At 61.6% G+C, this 19,094-nt stretch overlaps 1 protein-coding gene across 5 annotated transcripts; it reads right to left on the minus strand.

Moving 5' to 3' along the window:
* Positions 1-1,141: 1,141 nt before the first annotated feature.
* Positions 1,142-18,181, minus strand: SH3GLB2 (SH3 domain containing GRB2 like, endophilin B2). Of its 5 annotated transcripts, XM_045846349.1 has the most exons (13): positions 17,996-18,181; positions 13,309-13,450; positions 12,831-12,959; positions 8,015-8,148; positions 7,731-7,823; positions 6,326-6,337; positions 5,573-5,635; positions 3,898-3,921; positions 3,301-3,390; positions 2,912-3,012; positions 2,597-2,611; positions 2,244-2,484; positions 1,142-1,932 (listed from the first exon to the last, which is right to left on the minus strand). In XM_045846349.1, exons 1-13 carry the CDS (start codon positions 18,056-18,058, stop codon positions 1,825-1,827), a joined length of 1,215 nt encoding a protein of 404 aa, XP_045702305.1. In that variant the 5' UTR covers positions 18,059-18,181; the 3' UTR covers positions 1,142-1,824. The 5 variants fall into 5 exon arrangements, with proteins under 5 accessions (XP_045702305.1, XP_045702307.1, XP_045702306.1 ...); XM_045846351.1 differs by lacking the exon at positions 2,597-2,611 and having other exon boundaries at positions 17,996-18,180; XM_045846350.1 differs by lacking the exon at positions 6,326-6,337 and having other exon boundaries at positions 17,996-18,179.
* Positions 18,182-19,094: the final 913 nt, after the last annotated feature.

Raw genomic sequence — 19,094 nt, forward strand, 5'->3', positions numbered from 1 at the left:
GATCTGTGTGACGTGTGCCTCCACAGCCCAGTAATGACCGGGGAGGTCTCAGTGCCTGGGGCAGTCTTCCTGGACCAGGGTCCCGGGGGCGGGCTGTGAGCTGGCGGCTGACTCACTGGCACCCCTCCAGTAATGGGGGGGGGGGTTGCCGTGTGGTCACTTGGATTCCCCCCCCCCCCTTGGCCTGTCCTCACCTGTCTCCCCGACCCGAGCTCATCACGGGGAATAGCCTTTCTTGACACTCTCTGCTCCTTCCTGTTCATGGCCAGGCCCCTGCCTGCCTCTCCCCAGGCCAGGGCCCTCAAACTCATGTTCACCGGGGGCGCATCAGCCTCACGGTTGACTTCAAGGGGCCGGGTGTAACTTTAGGGCTGTCCAAGTGTAACTGCTCCTTAGCTGTTAGGTGAGGAAGTACATTCCCTGCGTGCCCTCGGGGCCTGGTCATGGGCTGGGTCTGGCTGAGACACGTGTGGGCTGGGATGGCTATGAATGCGGCCCAACACAGAACTGTACATTTGCTTAAAACATTCCAAGATTTTTTGTGATTACGTGTTACAGTGCGTTTACTGTGTGGCCCAGACATGCCAAAAAGTCTGGACCCCCCTGAAAAACCCGGCCTGCAGCTCAAAGCCTCCACCTGAAGTTCCCAGAACCGGACTTGCCTCGGCGAGGGGCCCTGCATGGCCGCTGGCCAGGTGCGGAAGCTCCAGGGGGTGAGCGTCTCTGTGATACTCCCTCGTCCGTGAGGACAGGAGGGCCCAGGGCTCGGCGCCCTGGGTCGGTGCCCACCGGGAGCACTGACGGCTGTCCATCAGTGAGTCCAACCGTGAACTCGGAGAGTCCGCTCCACTGCCCACGGCCAGCGAAGCCCTGGGGAGGGACACGGTGACTGTCACACAGCCTCACGCACAGGAACCGCGCTCACTCCCATCTGAGTGCCCAGGCCCCGGGAGGAAGGGAGTGCAGGGATCGGTGCTTTAGGGAACTTCCCTTCCCTCTGCCCTACTGCTGCTGGGCAGGGCCAGCGCACTGTGTACTGTGTACGCCGCCCACCCGGGGGAGGGAGGGAGGGAGCGAACGGGAAGTCTCCCCCTTCCGACCGTCAGGGCCCGCCCCAGGCCCGCGACCCCAGGCAGGCAAGTGCACACCAAGGGTGGTTTATTATTCGTCACTGGCTAGAGAGCGAAGCACAGGCAGAGTAAAAAGATCAGTTAAAAAGTGAGTTGAGTGTGGAGAGGTGCAGGCTGCAGCCGCCATACTTGGCTCGAGCTCTAGGGTGCGAGGGGGAGGGTAGCACCGGGGAGATGCCGCTCGGTGGCCGGCCCTGCCTCTCTGGCCAGGCTCCCCTCTGCTCCAGTTTGCCCAGAGGTGACAGCGTCCAGTCCCACGGGCCCGCCGCAGACCCGCCTGCCCTTCCCCCTTTTGCTGCTTTTGGCAACTAAAAAGCAGTGCTCTCTTCGCCAGCGGTGAACCCCATGGCCTCCTCAGGCCCTCGACGCTGACCCCCCCCCGCAGGCCGAGGTGCTGAGCGCAGAGGCTGCAGCCAGCGTCTCCCTCCTCAGAGGAGCCAGGAGGGCTGGGGTGCTCGGGGGACGCAGGCAGGATCGGGGGGCTCCAGAACCAGGTCAGAAGCAGGGCTGGGGGAGGGGCAAGGGACATTCCACCTCTGAGGCCCCTCACAGCTGGTGACTGGGCAGGGACAGGAGGGGGTTGGTCCCCCACCCTGAGCGGCTGGCTAGGTCACCAGCAGACAAGACAAACGGCAGGGCTGCACCCATCCTGTCCTGCCCGGGACGGGACCAGCAGGGGCCTGGGAGGTCCTGCTTAGCTGAGCAGTTCCAAGTAGGTGACAGGGACCTTGCCCTTCTTGTTGCCCCTCTCGCCGACCAGCCAGTCGGGGTCCATGCCAGGCAGGCTGTAGACAGTGATGAGCTGGAGAGGGGAGCGGAAAGGGAAGGTCGCACCCCGGCTGGTTGGGGCGGGGCGGGGCTTGCCCGGGGATAAATGGGGACAGGGCTGTGCCCCCACTGTGACACGGGGGGGCACCTGCACTCCCGAGGTGGGCATTCACCCCCTCACCGGTTCCACAGCACCCCCGGGATCCCCTGGCCTCAGCCCCGCCCCCAGGGCCCCTCGGAGACGAAGGCAGTGGTGGCGTGGGGTCCCCAGGCCCAGCGAACCCAGCTCAGGTTCCGGGCGCCTGAGCCAGGCCCCTCCGCCGTCCTTGCGGCGCCCAGACGCACCTCGTCGGCCAGCAGGGCCAGCTCGCTGCTGTCGGCCGCCTCGTAGTCGTAGAGGACCCGGGCCTTGCGGGTGCCGCTGGCGGGTGGCGCCACCTCCTCCAGGCAGAGCGAGGCCTCTCCCGGAGGGGCTAGGCCCGCCGCCGAGGGCTCCATAGGCATGGTGGCCGCAGTGGTGGTGGGCGAGGTGCTGCTGAGGGGCGGGGAGGCGGGCTCCGTGGTGCCCACGAAGGTGCCTGGAAATCTGGAGAGTGCGGGGCACATCTCAGCACCCGGGAGCCAGATCCAGTCCCGTGTGCCCCCGGAACGCCAGGGGAGCCCACCGCAGAGGCCCGGGGGCGCGCCCGGCTACTTACATGGCTCCCTGGGAGCTGGCAGCATGGAGGGGAAAGTGAAGCAAGGGGACAGTGAGAGGCCCCCGGGCCCTGTCCCTGACACCTCCCGCCCCGCACCTGAGAAACCGCTCAGAGGTCCCCAAGACCAGGGCCCCCCACGGTCGTCCAGCCAGGGGTGTGCGGGCCCACCAGACAGGGCCCTGGGCAGGGCCTCGGCCGGCAGCCCTGCAACCCGCCCTGTGCGCTGTGGGGGGGGTCCTGGCTCGGGAGAAGCTCTCGCCCGAGGGAGGTGGGGCTGCTCATGGGGCCTGGGCGCCAGGGGACCCCAGCGGGCACCTGCCCAGCTGTTTCTGCAAGTCCAGCATGTGGCGGTAGCACTGCGCATAGTAAGTCGTCTGAGACTCGACGAACTCGTGCAGGCAGCGGAGGTGGTTCACCTGTGTGGGCGAGAGGCCAGTGGTGACGGGCCGGGAGGGGTGTCGGGGTGACACGTACCACTCCCGCCCCCCCCCCCACAGCGTTCCCGTGGCTCCTGCCCCCACCTCTCGCTCCTGGCGGGGAGGAGAGAGGTTCCCACCCTTGGGGACTTGCTCGTTCAGGACTAATTTGCCCTCTTACGGACCACGGGCTCAAGCACGCCCCTGCCCTCCCGCCTCCGAGATCCAGGTTCGCTCAGCCTCGTTCTGGATGATTGCAGTGGGGACATGAGGGGCGACAGGACTCACGTGAGTGCTACTGATTCCTTCCAGCAGGAGACGGGTCACCTCTGCCTGCCGGTCAAACTCTGTCTGGGCCACTCGGAGCTCCTGCTCGGACTGGGAAGAGTGGGGTGACAGTGTGAGGGTGACAATGGCCCCCAGCTTCCCTCCTGTCACCTTCTCCCGTGCCAAGGCCTGCCCAGGAGTAGCTGGCTCCTCCCCTCCCTGGCAGCTGTCACTTCCCCATGGGGATGCAGATGGACATCTGGGTGGCAGGGCTGCACTTCCCAGCCGACCTCAGGCCGGGAGCGACTGCCCTGCCGACCCCCCGAGGCCCAGTCCGCTGAGAGCAGTCCCAGAGACAGACCCTCAGGGGCTGTGCCCAGGCCCCCCCAGGCTGACACCGCCCACCAGGGGAAAATCCCACCCACAGTCACCCCGGGGGCCCACTGTGGAGGTGGTCTCCCCACGAAGGGGAAGCGGCAGCCCTCACAGCAGCCCCAGTGGGCAGGGGGCGCAGCCCCAGAGCTAGAAACAGGCCCGAGCCCCACAGCGGCAGCCGTGCCCAGCCTCCCACTTCCCGCCCGCCGCAGGCGCCCGCCCCAGGCCCCCCGCCCCACTCACCTTGTCCACCTCATCATTCCAGAGCTGCGGGCGCCACGGCAGGGCCGGTGAGCAGGGGTGGGAGGGGCACCGGTCAGCAGGGGGCAGCGGGCAGGGGAGGGCAGCTGAACCCCAGAACCTGTGCCCTGCCCCAGCTCCTCGAGACCCCCACCCTCTCCGCACCCCTGCCCTGCCCCATCCCAACCCAGAGCTGAGGCTGGGCTGAGGCCTGGGGGGAGGGGGCGCTTCCAGTCACACCCAGTCAACATGCCGCATGCAGGGAGGGCACAGCCAGCTGGAAAGTCCTGCTTGGGTTTCCCCGGTTGTGCAAGCCCCAGGCCCTGACTAGGGCTCAGGGGAGACCGAGCGTCCCCCAGCCCCACCCCAACCCTGGGCTGAGTCTGCTGGGTCGGGAGGCAGGGCCGTGTGACCCCGGGCCAGTCACTGAACCTTTCTGTGCTCCGGCAGAGGAGGGCAGCCTCGCGCCTGAGTCACACTGGGGCTCAAGGGCAAAGAAACAAACAGGGCAGTCGCCACCCTCCAGGACATTCTCCCTGCCACTCGGCCCAGAAGGGGGACGGAAGCGTGATCCAGAGTCGAGAGAAGAAAGACCCGCCTCCCAACAGGACTCAGGAGACCCCTTTGTGCGCCCCGCTGTGGGGGTGCTACCGGAGTCGGGACCTGCCCTGGCGGAAGGCACCCCCCCCGCGCAGTGCCCAGCAGTGGGGCCCGCGGGACTGAACTGTGGCTGACGCCCCCGAGGGCTGACGGCCCAGCCACTGAACGGCCGCACGAACACACATGGCAACATGCTGTGACGGAGGTGAGGGAGAGCCAGGGGGGCTGTGCGGGAGGACGTCACCCTCGGGGGGCGTGGACGGACAGAGAAGAGGCAGAGGGAGGCACAGCAGCAGTGGTGACCGACATGACTGATGGGATGCGTGTGACTGGCCGACTTCCCAGACTAGACAGTACACGCCAAGCATCTCTCAGTGACGCTGGAGAACGGGAGACACCAGGCCACTCAGCGTTCCGACCCCTCGCCCCCCACCCGGCGGCGCCCACGCGGGGCTGCGGTCCTCTTCAGGGCACACCCTGCGCCCAGACCGCGGGCCCTGGCACACCCAGGCTGCCCCTTGCACTCCGCTCACTCATTCTCAAGGCCTCCTCACCCCCTCGACACCCAGCACGGGGGACATCCGCACAGCCGGGGGACCCGCGCCATCCTTGCCACCCGGCTGCAGGGGTCTGTGAATGTGTGGCAGGCCAGGCCCCGGCCTCCTCTCTCCTCGGGACTGCGTGCAAGGGCCCAGCAGTCACGGAGGGTGAGTGGGGGTGGTGGGTGGCGCCTGCGTTGGCGGGGGTCAGGGCTGTGTGTGGGGGCGTGCAGACCCTCCGATCCACTGGAGACGGGGCGGCTGCCACCCTGAGTTGGCCACACTGCTCAGGGCAGCTGGCCTGGTCTCCACCTTCAGTGGAGAGGTCTGTACCTTTGCAGGGAGAAGCCAGGCCGGCCACACGGGCACAGGGCACAGGGCACAGGGCCGGGCAGGCAGATGGCGCTCCCGGGACTGGCCGACCAGAAGGGCAGCCCCCCTGCCTCAGAAACCTCTGGCTCCTGTCTGCTGGGCAGCCGCCCCCGAGGTACGGGAGGGGTCAGGGGAGGCTCGGGGTAGGGTGGGGTGGGGGCGCTTACCGCGGAGGCGCTGGCCGAGAGAATGTAATTACGAGGTCTAGTCTCCTGAAAGTCAGGCACCGTCTAGTGGGAACAGAGTTCATGGGGGGGAGAGGGGTCACGGTGGGCCGGAGCTTGGCTGGGGCCAGGAGGCTACAGACAAATACAGTGTGGACCCTCTTCCCACGTCCGCCACCTGGAGAGGAGGCGGGCGTAGAGACCCGGAGGGCCAAGACAAGACCGAGTGGGGGCAGACACGCTGGGGAGGCCAGGAAATGAGATGCCACATGGAGACAGCCTGTGGCTGCCGTCCCAGCCCTGGCCTCTGGGCAAGCCGCCGGCTGGACCCAGCCCCTGGCTCAGAGGCCAAGGCCCATTGCTCCCTGGACCCCAGGCTCACCGAGACGCCCCAGTTAGACCCAGGCTTCCAGACAAACCCCGCCCCCCCACGGCCTTCTCCATCCCAGAATCTCCGCACACGGTCTCTCAGTCCTGCAGCAAGGACCAGGCCCCTCCCCCACAACGAAGGTGGACAGATGGATGCATGGATGGACAGAGTGACAGGCTTTCAACATTTGCAAAAAGCTGACTCACAGGCTCCAACGCCTGGCATCCCCCCAAAACAGAGGCTACTCATGGTAGAGGCTCTGATGGGGAGACCAGCTGCTTGCAAAAGGCCCGGGGACGGGCCCCGGGCCGGCCACGGCACTGCGGCCGCCCCAGGCCGGATGGGCACACCAGAAGCAGCACAGCACGTGGGACAGGTATACTCACATCTCCCTCACACTGAGCCAAGTTACCCAAAGCAGGACGGAAAGGAACAAAAACAAAGAGTTAGTGAGCCCACAGCGCAGGCGGGAGCAGGCCCCCCGGGCCCCCGCAGGAGGAGGCGCCACTCAGACGGGCGGATGGGCACGCACAACCCGCCCTCTGGAAAGCGTCCTGGTGCGTGTGCGTGCGTGCGTGCGTGCGTTTAGAAGGGGTGGGGACGAGGCAGTGAACCCCGGGTCCTCCGGGACTCTGCACCTGGGCTGCCCGGTCCCGGCTCTGGGGAGAGTATCCCGGACTAACCCAGAGGCCTCAGGTGGTCCGGGCCAACCAACTGGAGGAGGGGTCGTGCCACTCCGTGACTAAGAGAGGGCTCCCCCGGCCCGACCGATGGAGGAAACGCTCGTCTGGCCAAGCTCCTCCAGAGTGACAGGGAAGGGGTCCTGCTCAAGTGGCTTAATTAGGTCATCCCAGTAGCCAGAGGTCATCTACCCGACCCGAGCAAGACTCCAGTGGCTGAGCCCCTGCCTCCACCCTGGACCCCACACGCCCAGATGAGCTGAGACCCTGTCCCCGGCTCTTGCTGGAGGCCCTTGCTGGAGGCCCACGAGGGTTTGGGGCCAGGACTCCCCACGAGCAGCTGCTGGGCGCCAGGGCCGGGCCGGGCTGGGCCTGGCCTTCCTCAGCAGGCACAGGTTTCCCGGCATGCCCTGGATGAGAGATTCCCCCCTTGGGGCTTGAGGGGGCCTTTAGGCCCCCCGCACCCACAAGCAGCCTGGCGTGCCGAGAGCGTGCTTGGCCTCGGGCCCAGTTCTGCCAGCCCTGGCCTAGCCCCGATCGAACTGTGCCACGCCGCACCCCACTGGCCCTTCCAGGCCGCAGAGGCCTCGGTGGGCAGAGCCCGGAGGGGCAGCCCCTATCCGGGCTCCTGTGGCCACTGAAGGGGCCCCTCGGACATGCTCCTGAGCAGGCAGGCAGTCCAGCCCCACAGTTCTCACGCCATGGCAGGGGGCCTGCTCGAGGCGCCCTGGGACCAGCGCTGCAGCAGTGGGGCGGTCGTGAGGGGGAGCCATGCCCTGGCAGAGCCGGGAACAGAGCCGAGCATCCGGGGAAGGGTGGGCAAGGGCGCGTGGGGAGCTCCAACCATGTCTGTCCGGAGAGGCTGCAGGGTCCCTGCGCCCAGGCCGGGGCACTGCTGGCTGGCCCACCCCATCAGTGTCGCCCCTGGGACCCAGAGCTCTAGGCTGTCAGGGTTCCCCTGGAGGTGTGACCTGAAGGACCTGAAGTGGCCGGCCCAGATCAGCTCCCCCAGCCAGGCCTCTCCAGGCGAGAACAGGGGGACAAGGTCATGCCAACACCAGGTCCCTGCAGCGCCCCCATGCCGGGGGTGGGGGCCAGCAGGGACACCCACCGTGGCTTTGGCTTCCGCGGCCTTGGCCTTCTTCAGTCGCGCTTTGCAGGCATCCAAGTCTAGGCGCCGGTTTTGGAGGAGCCGCCTCTCCTTCTGCAGACGGGGAACAGGGAGCGGTGAGCCGCCCGCCCTGGGGGACCCTGGGCCAGCTGGTCAAGACAGGGAAACTGAGGCCCAGAGAAGGAAGGTCGTCCACTCTGAGGAACCCAGCCCACAAGAGCCACAGCTGGGGAGTCCCCAACAGGGGCGGGGCCGAGGGGGCGGGGCGGCCCCAGGCCCCTCACCGAGATGGTCTTCCAGTCCCCTTCCAGGAAGTTGCGCAGGGGCGTGAGGAAGTTGATGGAGGCCGTGTGGATAAAATCCCGCTCCGCGGCTCCCAGGCGCTTTTCAGCTTCTGCCACCTTGATCAGCGTCTTCCCTGAGGACACAGAGTCGAAGGTGAGAAGGGCAGGGGGGCAGGCTGAGGCTGCTCCGACCCCAGGAGGCAGCGGGGAGCTCGGACCGAGCCGTGCTCAAGAGGCAAACCCGAGATGCCCCGTGCCGAGTGGCTGGCCCCGAACAACGCAGACACAACCTACATACCCACCCACCACCGGGGGGCCGACAAATAAACAGTGGGACATTCAAAACTCGGAACGTCACACTGCCCTCGAAAGGATGGGGGATGGGGGCAATTTTCGGAATGACAGAGAAAGGAGCGCCACAAGTCCTCTCCCCAAAGAGCAGTGAAGAAACCTGGACAGAGCTGTCAAAAACAACCATTTCCGGGCTCCCGAAATGGACAAAAGGCAAACAAGGAATCCAGACGCATTTGTCCCAGATACATTGGGCCTTGGGGAGAACAATGGCGGGGCCCATGCCTTCGTGCTCTGTGATGCTGGAGCTCCACCCAGGAGAGACGAGCCCTCGGGCTGTCCACGCGGACGCGGGGGCCCAGAAAAAACCCCCGATGCTGTCGAAAACAACAGCGATCTCAGCGGCCCAGCTACCGCGAAGCTGGAAAGCTGGTTGAAACAAGAACCGACCTGCCAGAAATGTAACAGCAGATCGGGGAAGCGAGGCCGTCCCCGTGGGCCCTGGTAAACTCCCGGATGCCGCCAGAGAGGTCTGGGAGGCTACGCCTGCGTGCGACTCGCTCAGGGCGCTTCGCACACCCACCCAGCGAACGGCGGGCAGACACGTAAAGTGCTTTCACTGCGCTCCCCACCCCACTGGCAAATGCATCCGGAAAGCCTGATGGTGCAGTATTAGCACGACCTCCGACCAGTCACCGGCTGACCACTACTGACATATGCTGACCTAGAAGCAACTCCTAGGAAGCTAGGCTTAAAAAATAAAAAAAGGCAGCCCTGGCTGGTGTGGCTCAGTGGATTGAGCGCGGGCTGTGAACCAAAGTGTCGCAGGTTCGATTCCCAGTCAGGGTACGTGCCTGGGCTGCAGGTCATGACCCCAGCAACCACACATTGATGTTTCTCTCTCTCTCTCTCTTTCTCCCTCCCTTCCCTCTCTAAATAAATAAATAAATAAATAAATAAATAAAATCTTTAAAAATAAAAATAAAAAAAGGCAGCCCTGGCTGGTGTGGCTCAGTGGATTGAGCGCTGGACTGTGAACCAAAGGGTCGCCGGTTCGATTCCCAGTCAGGGCACATACCTGGGCTGCCGGCCAGGTCCCCAGCATGGGGGCATGTGACAGGCAACCACACACTGATGTTCCTCTCCCTCTCTTTCTCCTGCCCTTCCCCTCTCTATAAAAATAAATAAATAAAATCTTTTAAAAAATTAAAAGTTAAAAATTAAAAAAGGCAGAGGCACCAGTGGCTGCATAGTGCGGGGGACACAGACTGTGAACAACGAGTCCAGGCAAGTCTCTCAGCAAACAAACAGCAGGAACGACCTCCTGGGAGGGCAGAATCCGGAGCTGCTACATATCGAAAACATCCAGATTCAGCAAGACATTAGGAAACATGCAGGGAAACAGGTAAGTGTGGTCAATACACAGGAAAAAATAGTCATCGATAGACACTGTCTCCAAGGAGGCCCCTATGTTAGCCGTAGCAAAGAAAGACTACTAAGCAGCTATTGCAAATGTCAAAGAAAACTGCCCTGGCTGGTGTGGCTCAGTGGACTGAGCACCAGCCTGTGGACCAAAAGGTCACCAGTTCAATTCCCAGTCGGGGCACATGACTAGGCTGCGGGCCAGGTCCCCAGTTGGGACTGTGAGAGAGGTAACCAATCACTAATCAATGTATGTCTTGCAGATCAATGTTTCTCTCCATCTTTCCCTTCTCTTCCCCCCTCTAAAAATAAATAAAATAAAATAACAAAATAAGAAAAAAAATGTTGTAAAGAAAACTAACAAGACCCTAGCCAGATAGCTCAGTTGCTTAGAGTGTCATCCTGATACGCTAAGGTTGGGGGTTCAATCCCCCGTCGGGGCACAAGCAAGAATCAACCCATGAGTGCATAAAAAAGTGGACAACCAATTGATGTGTCTCTGTCTCTCCCTCTCAAGTCAATTTAAAAAAAAAGGAAAGAAATATAGAGTACATTAAGGGTAATTATACAGACAGCTACAAAAGACAATGTAATTTTTTTCTCTTAACTGATTTAAAAGGCAACTGCATAAAACCGTAATTGTAAAATTGCATTATTGGGCTCACAAGATATGAAGCTGCAACATGTAGTATAATGACAGCACAAAGGAAGAGGGAGGGAATGGAGTTACACTGGAGCACAGTTTCTATGTTTTACTCACATTAAGTCAGCATTACCCTGAGGCATATTGTGATGGGTTCAAATGCAAGTTGTAATTTACGTAAAACCGCTCAGAAAAACTTTTAAGGAAAGCAACAAAAATTAAAACTTTAGAAAGCGTCTACTTAACACAAAAGAAGGCGGTAAAGGATGGTAAAGGCGGATGAACAAAAATGACCTGAGACACAGAGAAAACAATACAAAATTGACACGGAAGTCCAACCACGTTGACATTAGATGGAAAAGGATTAAACACTCCAATCAAAAGGCAAAGGCTATCAGATTAGATTTTTAATAAAGGCCCAAATATATGCTGTATATGAGACACGCTTTGAACTTTCAAGACATAAATGGGCCGAAAATGGTATACCACGCAAACAATAACCACAGAGAACAAGAGTGGCTATAGCACTGTCAGATGAAATGGACCCTAGGACCAAAAACAAAAAAACAAGTTACTCGAGACAGAGCAGTGTGATACAAAGATGAGTCAATTCCTCAGGAAAACAGACAATATAAACATACAGACCTCACAACACAGCTCCAACATATAGTAAGCAAGCACGAACAGATTGAAGACAGGAGCAGACAGCTGAAGAGAAACAGGTGGAGACTGCCCAGTAATGGACAGGACAAGACAAAATCATCAAGGATTCAGAAAACTTGAACAGCACTATTAACCAATCTGTCCTCACCAACACCTCCACAACACTGTACCCAACGACAATATAATATACAACCTTCGCAAGTGACTATGGAACATTCTCCAGGAGAGACCATATTGTAAGCCATAAACAAGTCTTCATAAGTTTAAAAGGGAGACCTCCAATCAAGATGGCGGCATAAGTAAACACGGCTCGCCTCCTCGCACAACCACATCAAAGTTACAGCTAAATTATAGAACCACCATCACTCGGAACTGTCAGAAATCGAGTTGAATGAAAGTCTGACAACTACGGAATTAAAGAACCCACATCCATCCAGACTGGTAGGAGGGGCACAGATGTGGAACGCACTGGTCCCACACCCACGTGTGGTGGATACAAACTCAGGAGGGACATCTCAGGAGCAAGGAGTCCCAGCCCCACACCAGGCCCCCCAGCCCAGGGTTCCAGTGCCAGGAAGATAAGTCCCCACAACTCCTGGCTGCAAAAACCAGGAGGGACTGAGTTGGTGGAAGAAACTACTGGAGTCCCGAGCAGCTCCTTTAAAGAACCCACACACGGACTTACTCATTACTCAGACTCTCTCCCTCTGAGCCCCAGCACTGGGGGAGCAGCTTGCATAAGTTTCAAAGTACTAAAACCATACAAAGTATGATTTTCTGACCAACGTATGATTAAATTAGAAATCAAAAACAGAAAGAAGTTTAGAAAATCCACAAATGTCTGGAAATTTAACACCCCCATGCTGGTGGAAATGTAAAAATCACACAGTCACTTTGGAAAAGAATTTGGTAATTTTCTTAGAAACTTAAATTTACCAAATGACCCGCCAATTGCATTGCTAGGTCTATACCCAGGAGAAGTGAAAACGTTTGTCCTCACCAAGGTTTGTACGCAAGTGTTTCTGGGGAAATAACCCGAATGTCTACGAAATGGTGAATGGACAAAGCAAATGCGGGATATTCATACACTGAAACACCCTTCAGCCATAAAAAGGAGCAAAATCCTAAATCACACTCTAACAGGGATGGACCTCCAAGACATGATGCTACGTGAAGAAGCCAGATACCAAGAGCAATACATCACATGACTCATTTGTATGAAATACTGAGACAGGGCGAACTGATGCAGCCACAAAGCACATTAGCGGTCGGCTGGCGCTGGCAGGGGAGGATGAATGTAAGCAGACGCCAGGGATCCGTTGGCAGATGATGAGGATGTTCTTTAAGCTGGATCGGGGGGATGTTTGTGCAACTCTCGACTTACTTAAAACCACTGAACTTCGCACTCAAAACAGGTGCCCTCTATGATGGGTAGGTTACACCTCAATAACACGTTTCACAAATTGAAGAAACAGACACCGAGGGGCTCCGGACGTGCTCCCGTCTGTGCACAGACGTGTGTCACGCAACACCCAGTTTGGGGGTCAGCTGCAGAGCGGACACGCGGTGGTCCCCCCACAAATGCACACAAACCGAACGGGTTAAGAGAGGCCTCCCTGTGTTCTCTATTTTCATCTCCAGCGTCTGAGGTGTGTACAGTCAGAACGCGTAATTCAGGTATTATCTGTGTCGTTGGAACGAGGAGAGAAGGCAGTGGGGAAGGAGGGAGGGGGAATAAGAGAGGGAGACACCGTGCAGCCCCTGCCCACTGCCCAGCAGCGGCGGGGCCCGGCTCACCGTAGGGAGTGGTGGGCCCCAGCTCACTGGCCGCCTCTGCCATGTACTGAGCCAGCAGCTCCCCGTTGGTGACCCTCGAGGGCACCTTCCTGTCCAGCTTCTCGTACAGGAACTCCTCCACTCGGGCACCTGCGGGGAGACAGACGCCGAGTCACGGGGCTCGGCCCCACGCCCTCTCCGGGGACCCGGCTGGCGTCCTTCCCGCCTCTCCTCCCAAGTCTGTTTCAGTTTCCAGGCATTTCCTCAAGTCCTCTGGGCAAAACTCAGCATTTGCACTGCCCTGGACAGCGCACCTTAGAGCCCAGCACCGACTCCACCTCTGTGTCCTTTCACTGGGACCGCCCCCCACAGCAGCCATAAGCCCCCAAAGTCTCCATGGATCTCACCCACTGGCCACTCCCCCCCTCCCACCCCGCAAGCCTCAGCCACCAGCCTCCTGCCCCCGCCCCTGCCCCGGGCCCGGCCCCAGCCCACTCACTGGGGTTGGGCTGCAGCAGCACCTCCGTCTGCCTCAGGATTTTCTCCGTCCAGTTCTTGGTGCTGTCGGCCCGGGCCAGGAGGTTCTCAAAGTGGGCGTCCAGCTCGGTCTTCTCGGCCTGGCCGAACTTCTCCTCCGTGAACTGTGGGGTGGGGAGGGCCCGGGTCGGGGAGGGCTCAGAGGGAGGAAGGCAGGACAGCCCGCGCCCCACCCACCTACCCCTCCCCGTGAGCTGGAAGCCAGGCCCCAAGGTCAAGAAACTTGCTCTGTAACCTCGATCACACAGAGGGCAAACTGGGGCCCCAAGAGCAGGGTCCTAACTTGAAATGAGGCGGCTGGACCAGAGCTGGGGGATCGTGGCTTCTTTCAGAAATCCAATCAAAGATGTGGACCTCTTTCTTCCCCGCCGAAAGCACGTTTGTGCGAAATCTGGCACACAGCCCTGGCTTATGGGTTCAGCTGGTTGGAGCACATCCCACAGACCACAAGGTCGCAGGTTCCATTCCCACTCAGGGCACATTCACCCAGGTTACGGGTTCAATCCCCAGTTGGGGAGCATATAAGAAGGCAACTGACTGATGTTTCTCTCTCTTCCCCCTCCCTTCCTCTCGCTCACTAAAAGTAATCAGAGAATGTCCTCCGGTGAGCAATTTTTTAAAAATGTAAGAAGAAAATCTGATGTACGACTTAAAGGGGTAAGAAATCATCGGGCACCCACTGCCCAGGGCCCTCCGAACCTGGCTCTGCGGGAAAGGATTTGGGAGAAAGTGCTTACGGAATAAATAAGGCACAGAGCAACTTCTGGGGTTACCAGGAGGCTCAGTGGGGGGACCGGAACCCCGGGGAAGGGTGCCAGGGGAATGAGTGGCTTCAGAACCAGGGGGACCTGATTCAAGTCTCGGTTCTGCTACTGATGAGCCGTGTGACCCTGGGCAAGTGGCTTTGCCTCTCTGAGCCTCAGTCTCCTGAGCCGAAAAATGAGGACCATAAGTAACGGCACCCCCGTCCCAGGCTGTGAGAAGGAAGACGCGGGGGAGACCCGCAGGCCGGAGCCCAGAGTCTGGCAGGGGGACTCGCTTGAAGTGAGGTGCTACAGCGGGGCTGCCGTGAGGAGCGGGTGGGAGGAGAGGCAGCTGGCTGGGACGCGAGGACTGCGTGGGTGGAGGCCACATGGCTGGCGTGCTGGACGGGGGACACCGCCAGCCCGTCAGCGCCAACTCGGAGCACACTCAGGGCCCAGAAGGCTCGGCAGCCCCACCCCAGGGCCGGGCAAGGACCAGGATGCCACCCCGTTCCCCCACGGGACTGTTTGTGGGCCAGCGAGGAACAACCAGGAACAGCCCGAGTCCTGGCCCCACCCTGCTCTGGAAGGGCCCCTGGACAAATGTCCCTGTCTTCCAAACAGGGACGCGAAGGCCTCCTCCTGCCAGGGGAAAGGGCCTGCTCAAGGTCAAGGCCAAACAGCAAAAGGGTGACCGTCACAAGAACAGGACTGGTGACAACAACAGACACCGCTGAGCGCCTCTGTGGCCCAAACCCGGGGCTGAGGGCTTTATGCTGCTGACCCATCCATGGCTCCGAGGGCCCCTCCAGGCAGGTCGGGCCGAGTTTCCCATTTCACAGATGATGCCACCGAGGCCAGGCGAGGGGCAGACTGTGCTGGAGTCGGGATCATCGTGGCCCGAGGCCCTTCCCAGACTGTTCGGCAGAATAAATTATCCAGAGCCCGAGGGCAGCTCCAGCTGAAGGGAACGGGAGGGAGGCAGCCACCGATAGTCCTGTGGCTGATCAGGCCGCGGATGGCCATTAATTATGCAGCAGGGCTTGGGTTTCTCCCCGCAGGGCGGGCGGGCCACGCTGCAGCCTGAGCTCCCACCAGGGACCGGCCGCTCCCGGCCTCCTCCGACCTCCCCCGGCTCCGCGCACCCTCCTCACCTTCGCCCAACTAAGGCCTCCTAGGGAGCCAGGCCCTGAACAGGCCTACCTCGCCCAGCCCGCTGAGGCTGTGGCATCAGTCCCATTTTCCAGATGAGGAAACCGAGGCTCAGGGAGGCACCTCTCTGGGCCTCGGTCTCCCACCTGGACCTGGAGGATGGGGATAACAGGACCTAACTCAGAACATGTGGAAGGTGCTTAGCTCTGCAGCCGGCGCGCGGTACGGCTCTGACGAGTGTCCGCTGGGGTCAGCATCGTCATCAGTGAAAGGCCTCTGCCCGCGGGTCCCTCCTTGGCTCGCAGGAGCTACCTAGGGACCTCCTACCCCCAACGGTACCAGTCACCCGGATCTAGGTGACGTGCACCTGCCTGCCTTACCAAAGTTAGCAGCAGCCCTCGCCACCGGGCTTCGGGGCCCCCCATCCCTCACTCCGCATGCCCGCCCCCAGGTTCGAAGTCCCACCGGGCTTTCCCAGCTTCTCGGGCACCCATCCCCCGTGCACGGCTGCCTGGCTCCGACGAGGACGAGGACGGCGAGGCCGCCGCCTCCCCGACTTTCCTTACTATTGCCCCCACCGCGGCTGTTACTATTGCTGTGGTGACAGCCGACAGTGTCAGTACGACACTTCCGCAGCCCACTCCCACCCTCACTGGCGCCTTACACGGGTGCGCCTCAGACTTTCCTGCCGCCGTGCCTGTAGCTGGGCCGCTCCCACCGCCGGCCCCAACTTCACAAACCCCTCCTGACGTTCAAGCACAGTTCGGGGACTGGAAAGCCATCCCAGGATGACCGATTCTTCCCCCAGGAGCCCAGGTCCGGTTCCCCACCAGATGGAGGAGCGGGGTGAGGCTCTTAAAGGTGTCCCTGGCACTCGGAAGGAATGAGCACTTCCCCAGCATGTCCTGGGACCCACACAGAGGAGCTGCCCGAGCCTTAACGCCCAAGCACCCCTCCCAGCCCTCCTGGCCGACTCCCACCCCAGGACAGACAGGCCTCGGCGGGTCCTCTGAGTGTCCCGTCCTGCTCATTCCCATTTCAGGCCCCTCGCTCCTCTGGCCTGCCACCCCTGCCCCATCCCCATCAAGGGGAAGAGCCCGGTGCTTCAGAAGCTAAGGCCTGCAGGCCAAGGCTGCTGCCTGCTGCATGGCGGCAGCAGGGGGTGGGCGTACAGAGCCAGAGAAAGCCTCTATTTATAAAGCTCCCAGCTCCCTCCTCCACCCTGGAGGCTGGGGCCTGGGCGGTGGCTCCCACTCCAACAGGGGCCGCCCAGGAGGCCTGCCTCCTCCAGGGGGAGCAAGGCCACCGGGCCCGGGCCTCCCAAGCCCAGGCTCTGCAGGTCCCGGCCGGGTCAGGTGCTGGGGCCCACGGAGCAGGAAACCAGATCAGGTTCTTCCCAGATGTGCGAGATAACACAGTCGCCATGCCAGCCCTGGGGAGGGCTCCCCACCTGTCAGGTGCTCCTGGGGCTGTCCCAGGCACTCTGGGGTCCTGGCATCCCCACTAGGGCTGGGTTCACCCTCGGGGCTTGGAACGCGGCGCGGCAAACCCTCAACGGGACACTGCTTTCTAGTAAACATGGCCACATGGGCTTCCCAGAGCCTGTTCGCTCCGGCCGGGCTCCCCCAGAGAGCAAACACGGAAAGGACAAACACCAGACCCGTTCCCAGGGCACTGGGAGGACGAAAGCCCCGGGGGCAGACTGGGGTACACTGGACGACCAAAGGGGACAGGAAGGCTTCGGGAGAAGTGACTTGCCCAAGGTCACAGGCAGCCCAAGTGCAGCAGTAGCCACCACATTCACGCCCACAGGGAGCTGGCCTTGACGGAGCACGCACGTGCAAAGTGCCAGGGAGACCTCACGCCCACCCTGGCGGGGGGATGACCGATTCTCCCATTTTTCAGATGGAGAAACTGACACCCAGAGAGGTAAAGCCTCTTCCTCAGAGTCACGCCTGTAGCTGCCTCTGGGTCTTCACCATTGCATTCGGCTGCCTCAGTTTCCTTCTCTGCCTCCCAGGGGATAGGACTTGTTCCAATGCCAGCATTACTGGCCGGGACAGCTTCCCAAGGTACCCAGCCAGACCCCAACCCCCATGCCTGGGGAAATGGAGGAAATAGGCCTCCCAGGGAGCAGAAAGGAAATTATCCCAGCTCTCTGGCTTCCGGACTGACTATCCAAGCGTGTAAAGGGTACCTGTGGGAATCATCGTACTAGCCCATTGCACAGGAGCAGGGACTGAGGCTCAGACAAGGGACCGCTGGGGATGCGTGAGTTCTCAGGCCTGGATCTCAGGCCTCCAAAGGCCTGCCGGGAGCCAGAGTCACTGCTGGACAAGGGCAGGGCGACAGCCACCGCTTGGTGCCCTCTCCCCTCCTCAGCGGAGCCCCCACCGGGCCCTGGGCGGGCGCCAGGGCAGCGGGTGACTCCGCCGGTCTAAACGATGAACACTGATACTTCCCTCTCAGGCAACAAGGCCGAGGCCCGACTCAGTCCCCGGACCCGCGCCACGCCTAGGGTGCGGCCGGAGTGGCCGGCCGCCTGGAGCTCTTTCTCTCTCTCTCCGGGGCAGTGCAGAAGGAGGAGACATGGGGGGGGCGGGGGGCTAAGGTGTCCGCGCAGCGGGGAAGCGGGCAGCAGCCCCAAGGGGCTCCTCTTGAGCGCCCCGAGCTCTGTTGCGGGGGTGCTCCGGGCCCGCCCCACATCCGGGCCCCGGGAACCGGCCGCGCGGGGCCCAGGACGCACGGCCTCACCTGCACCGCCCGAGTGAAGAAGATGCCCGCGTCCGACGCCAGTTTCTTCATGTTGAAGTCCATGGCGCACCGCACGGCGGGCCGCGCCCGGCCCCAGCGCAGCCTGCCGCCCCCCGCCCGCCTTCGCCGGCCCGCACCCCGCCCACCTGCTGCCGGTGCGCCCGCCCTCCGCGAGCCCTCCCGCCCGCAGCCGCCGCTGCCGAGCCAGCCGGAGAGCGCAGGGCGGGGCGCGGGGTGCGGGGGTGGAGCCTCGGGAACCGGGCGGGCGGGGCGGGGCGGCCCTGGGTGGCCGGGCTCAAGCTGCGGGCTGCGGCCCCTTGCGGCCTTGTCGCGCCGCCTAGCGGGCTTCTCTTGCTTCCTCACCCCTTGGCCCCTCGCCCATGGATGCCTCTTCATCTCCCTTTGTCCATGTGCAACCCCTCCTCCGCTTGGCCCTCCGTCTCCCTACTTCTGGACCTCTTTTGCCCTGGGTGTCTCTGCGCTGCTCACCGCCACCGTCACCACCTTGAGCTCTCTCCAGCACCCTTTCCCCCCCTCTACCCTTGACCTTGGTGACACTAAGAACCACTGAGCCAGGGGACAGGCCGGCTGGGGACCACAGCTGGAAAAAGGCGGGTTGTGCCCCACCCCCAACCCCTTAGGTCCCCAAAGTTGTGGGAGGGTGTAGGAAGGGTTACAGGAAGGGAAGAAAAGAGGAGCGCTTCCACTCTGCCCACGTGGAGGAAGGAGTGGAGGAGGGACATGCGCTGACTTTGAACCCAGCTCCTCAGAGCCCCAGGCGGGCAAGCGGATGGGTGGTCTGCTGGTATGTGCCCCCTCCGGTGGGGCTTGAGATGGGGCTAATTACCTGTTCCCACCTCTCAGCCAGTAGGGTTCATCTTTTTAAACCTGTGGAGAGCGCTGTTCCTGAGCTGGTATGCCCTCCTCCCTGCCCCTGTCCCTCGGATGCCTGGCTTCATTTCCCTGCACTTACCCGGGTTCCCCACCACCTGCCCCAGCCTGTCTGTGCACAGGAGCCTTGGGTCACCTACCGGTTTGTCCATAACCCAGACCCTGGCCCCACTCCCAGCCCTGGTTCTTTCTGGGGTGTGTGGAGGGG

This window comes from Phyllostomus hastatus, unplaced genomic scaffold (assembly GCF_019186645.2).
Source record: "Phyllostomus hastatus isolate PE091 unplaced genomic scaffold, TTU_PhHast_1.1 phas_contig_495, whole genome shotgun sequence".
Classification (NCBI taxonomy): domain Eukaryota; kingdom Metazoa; phylum Chordata; class Mammalia; order Chiroptera; family Phyllostomidae; genus Phyllostomus; species Phyllostomus hastatus.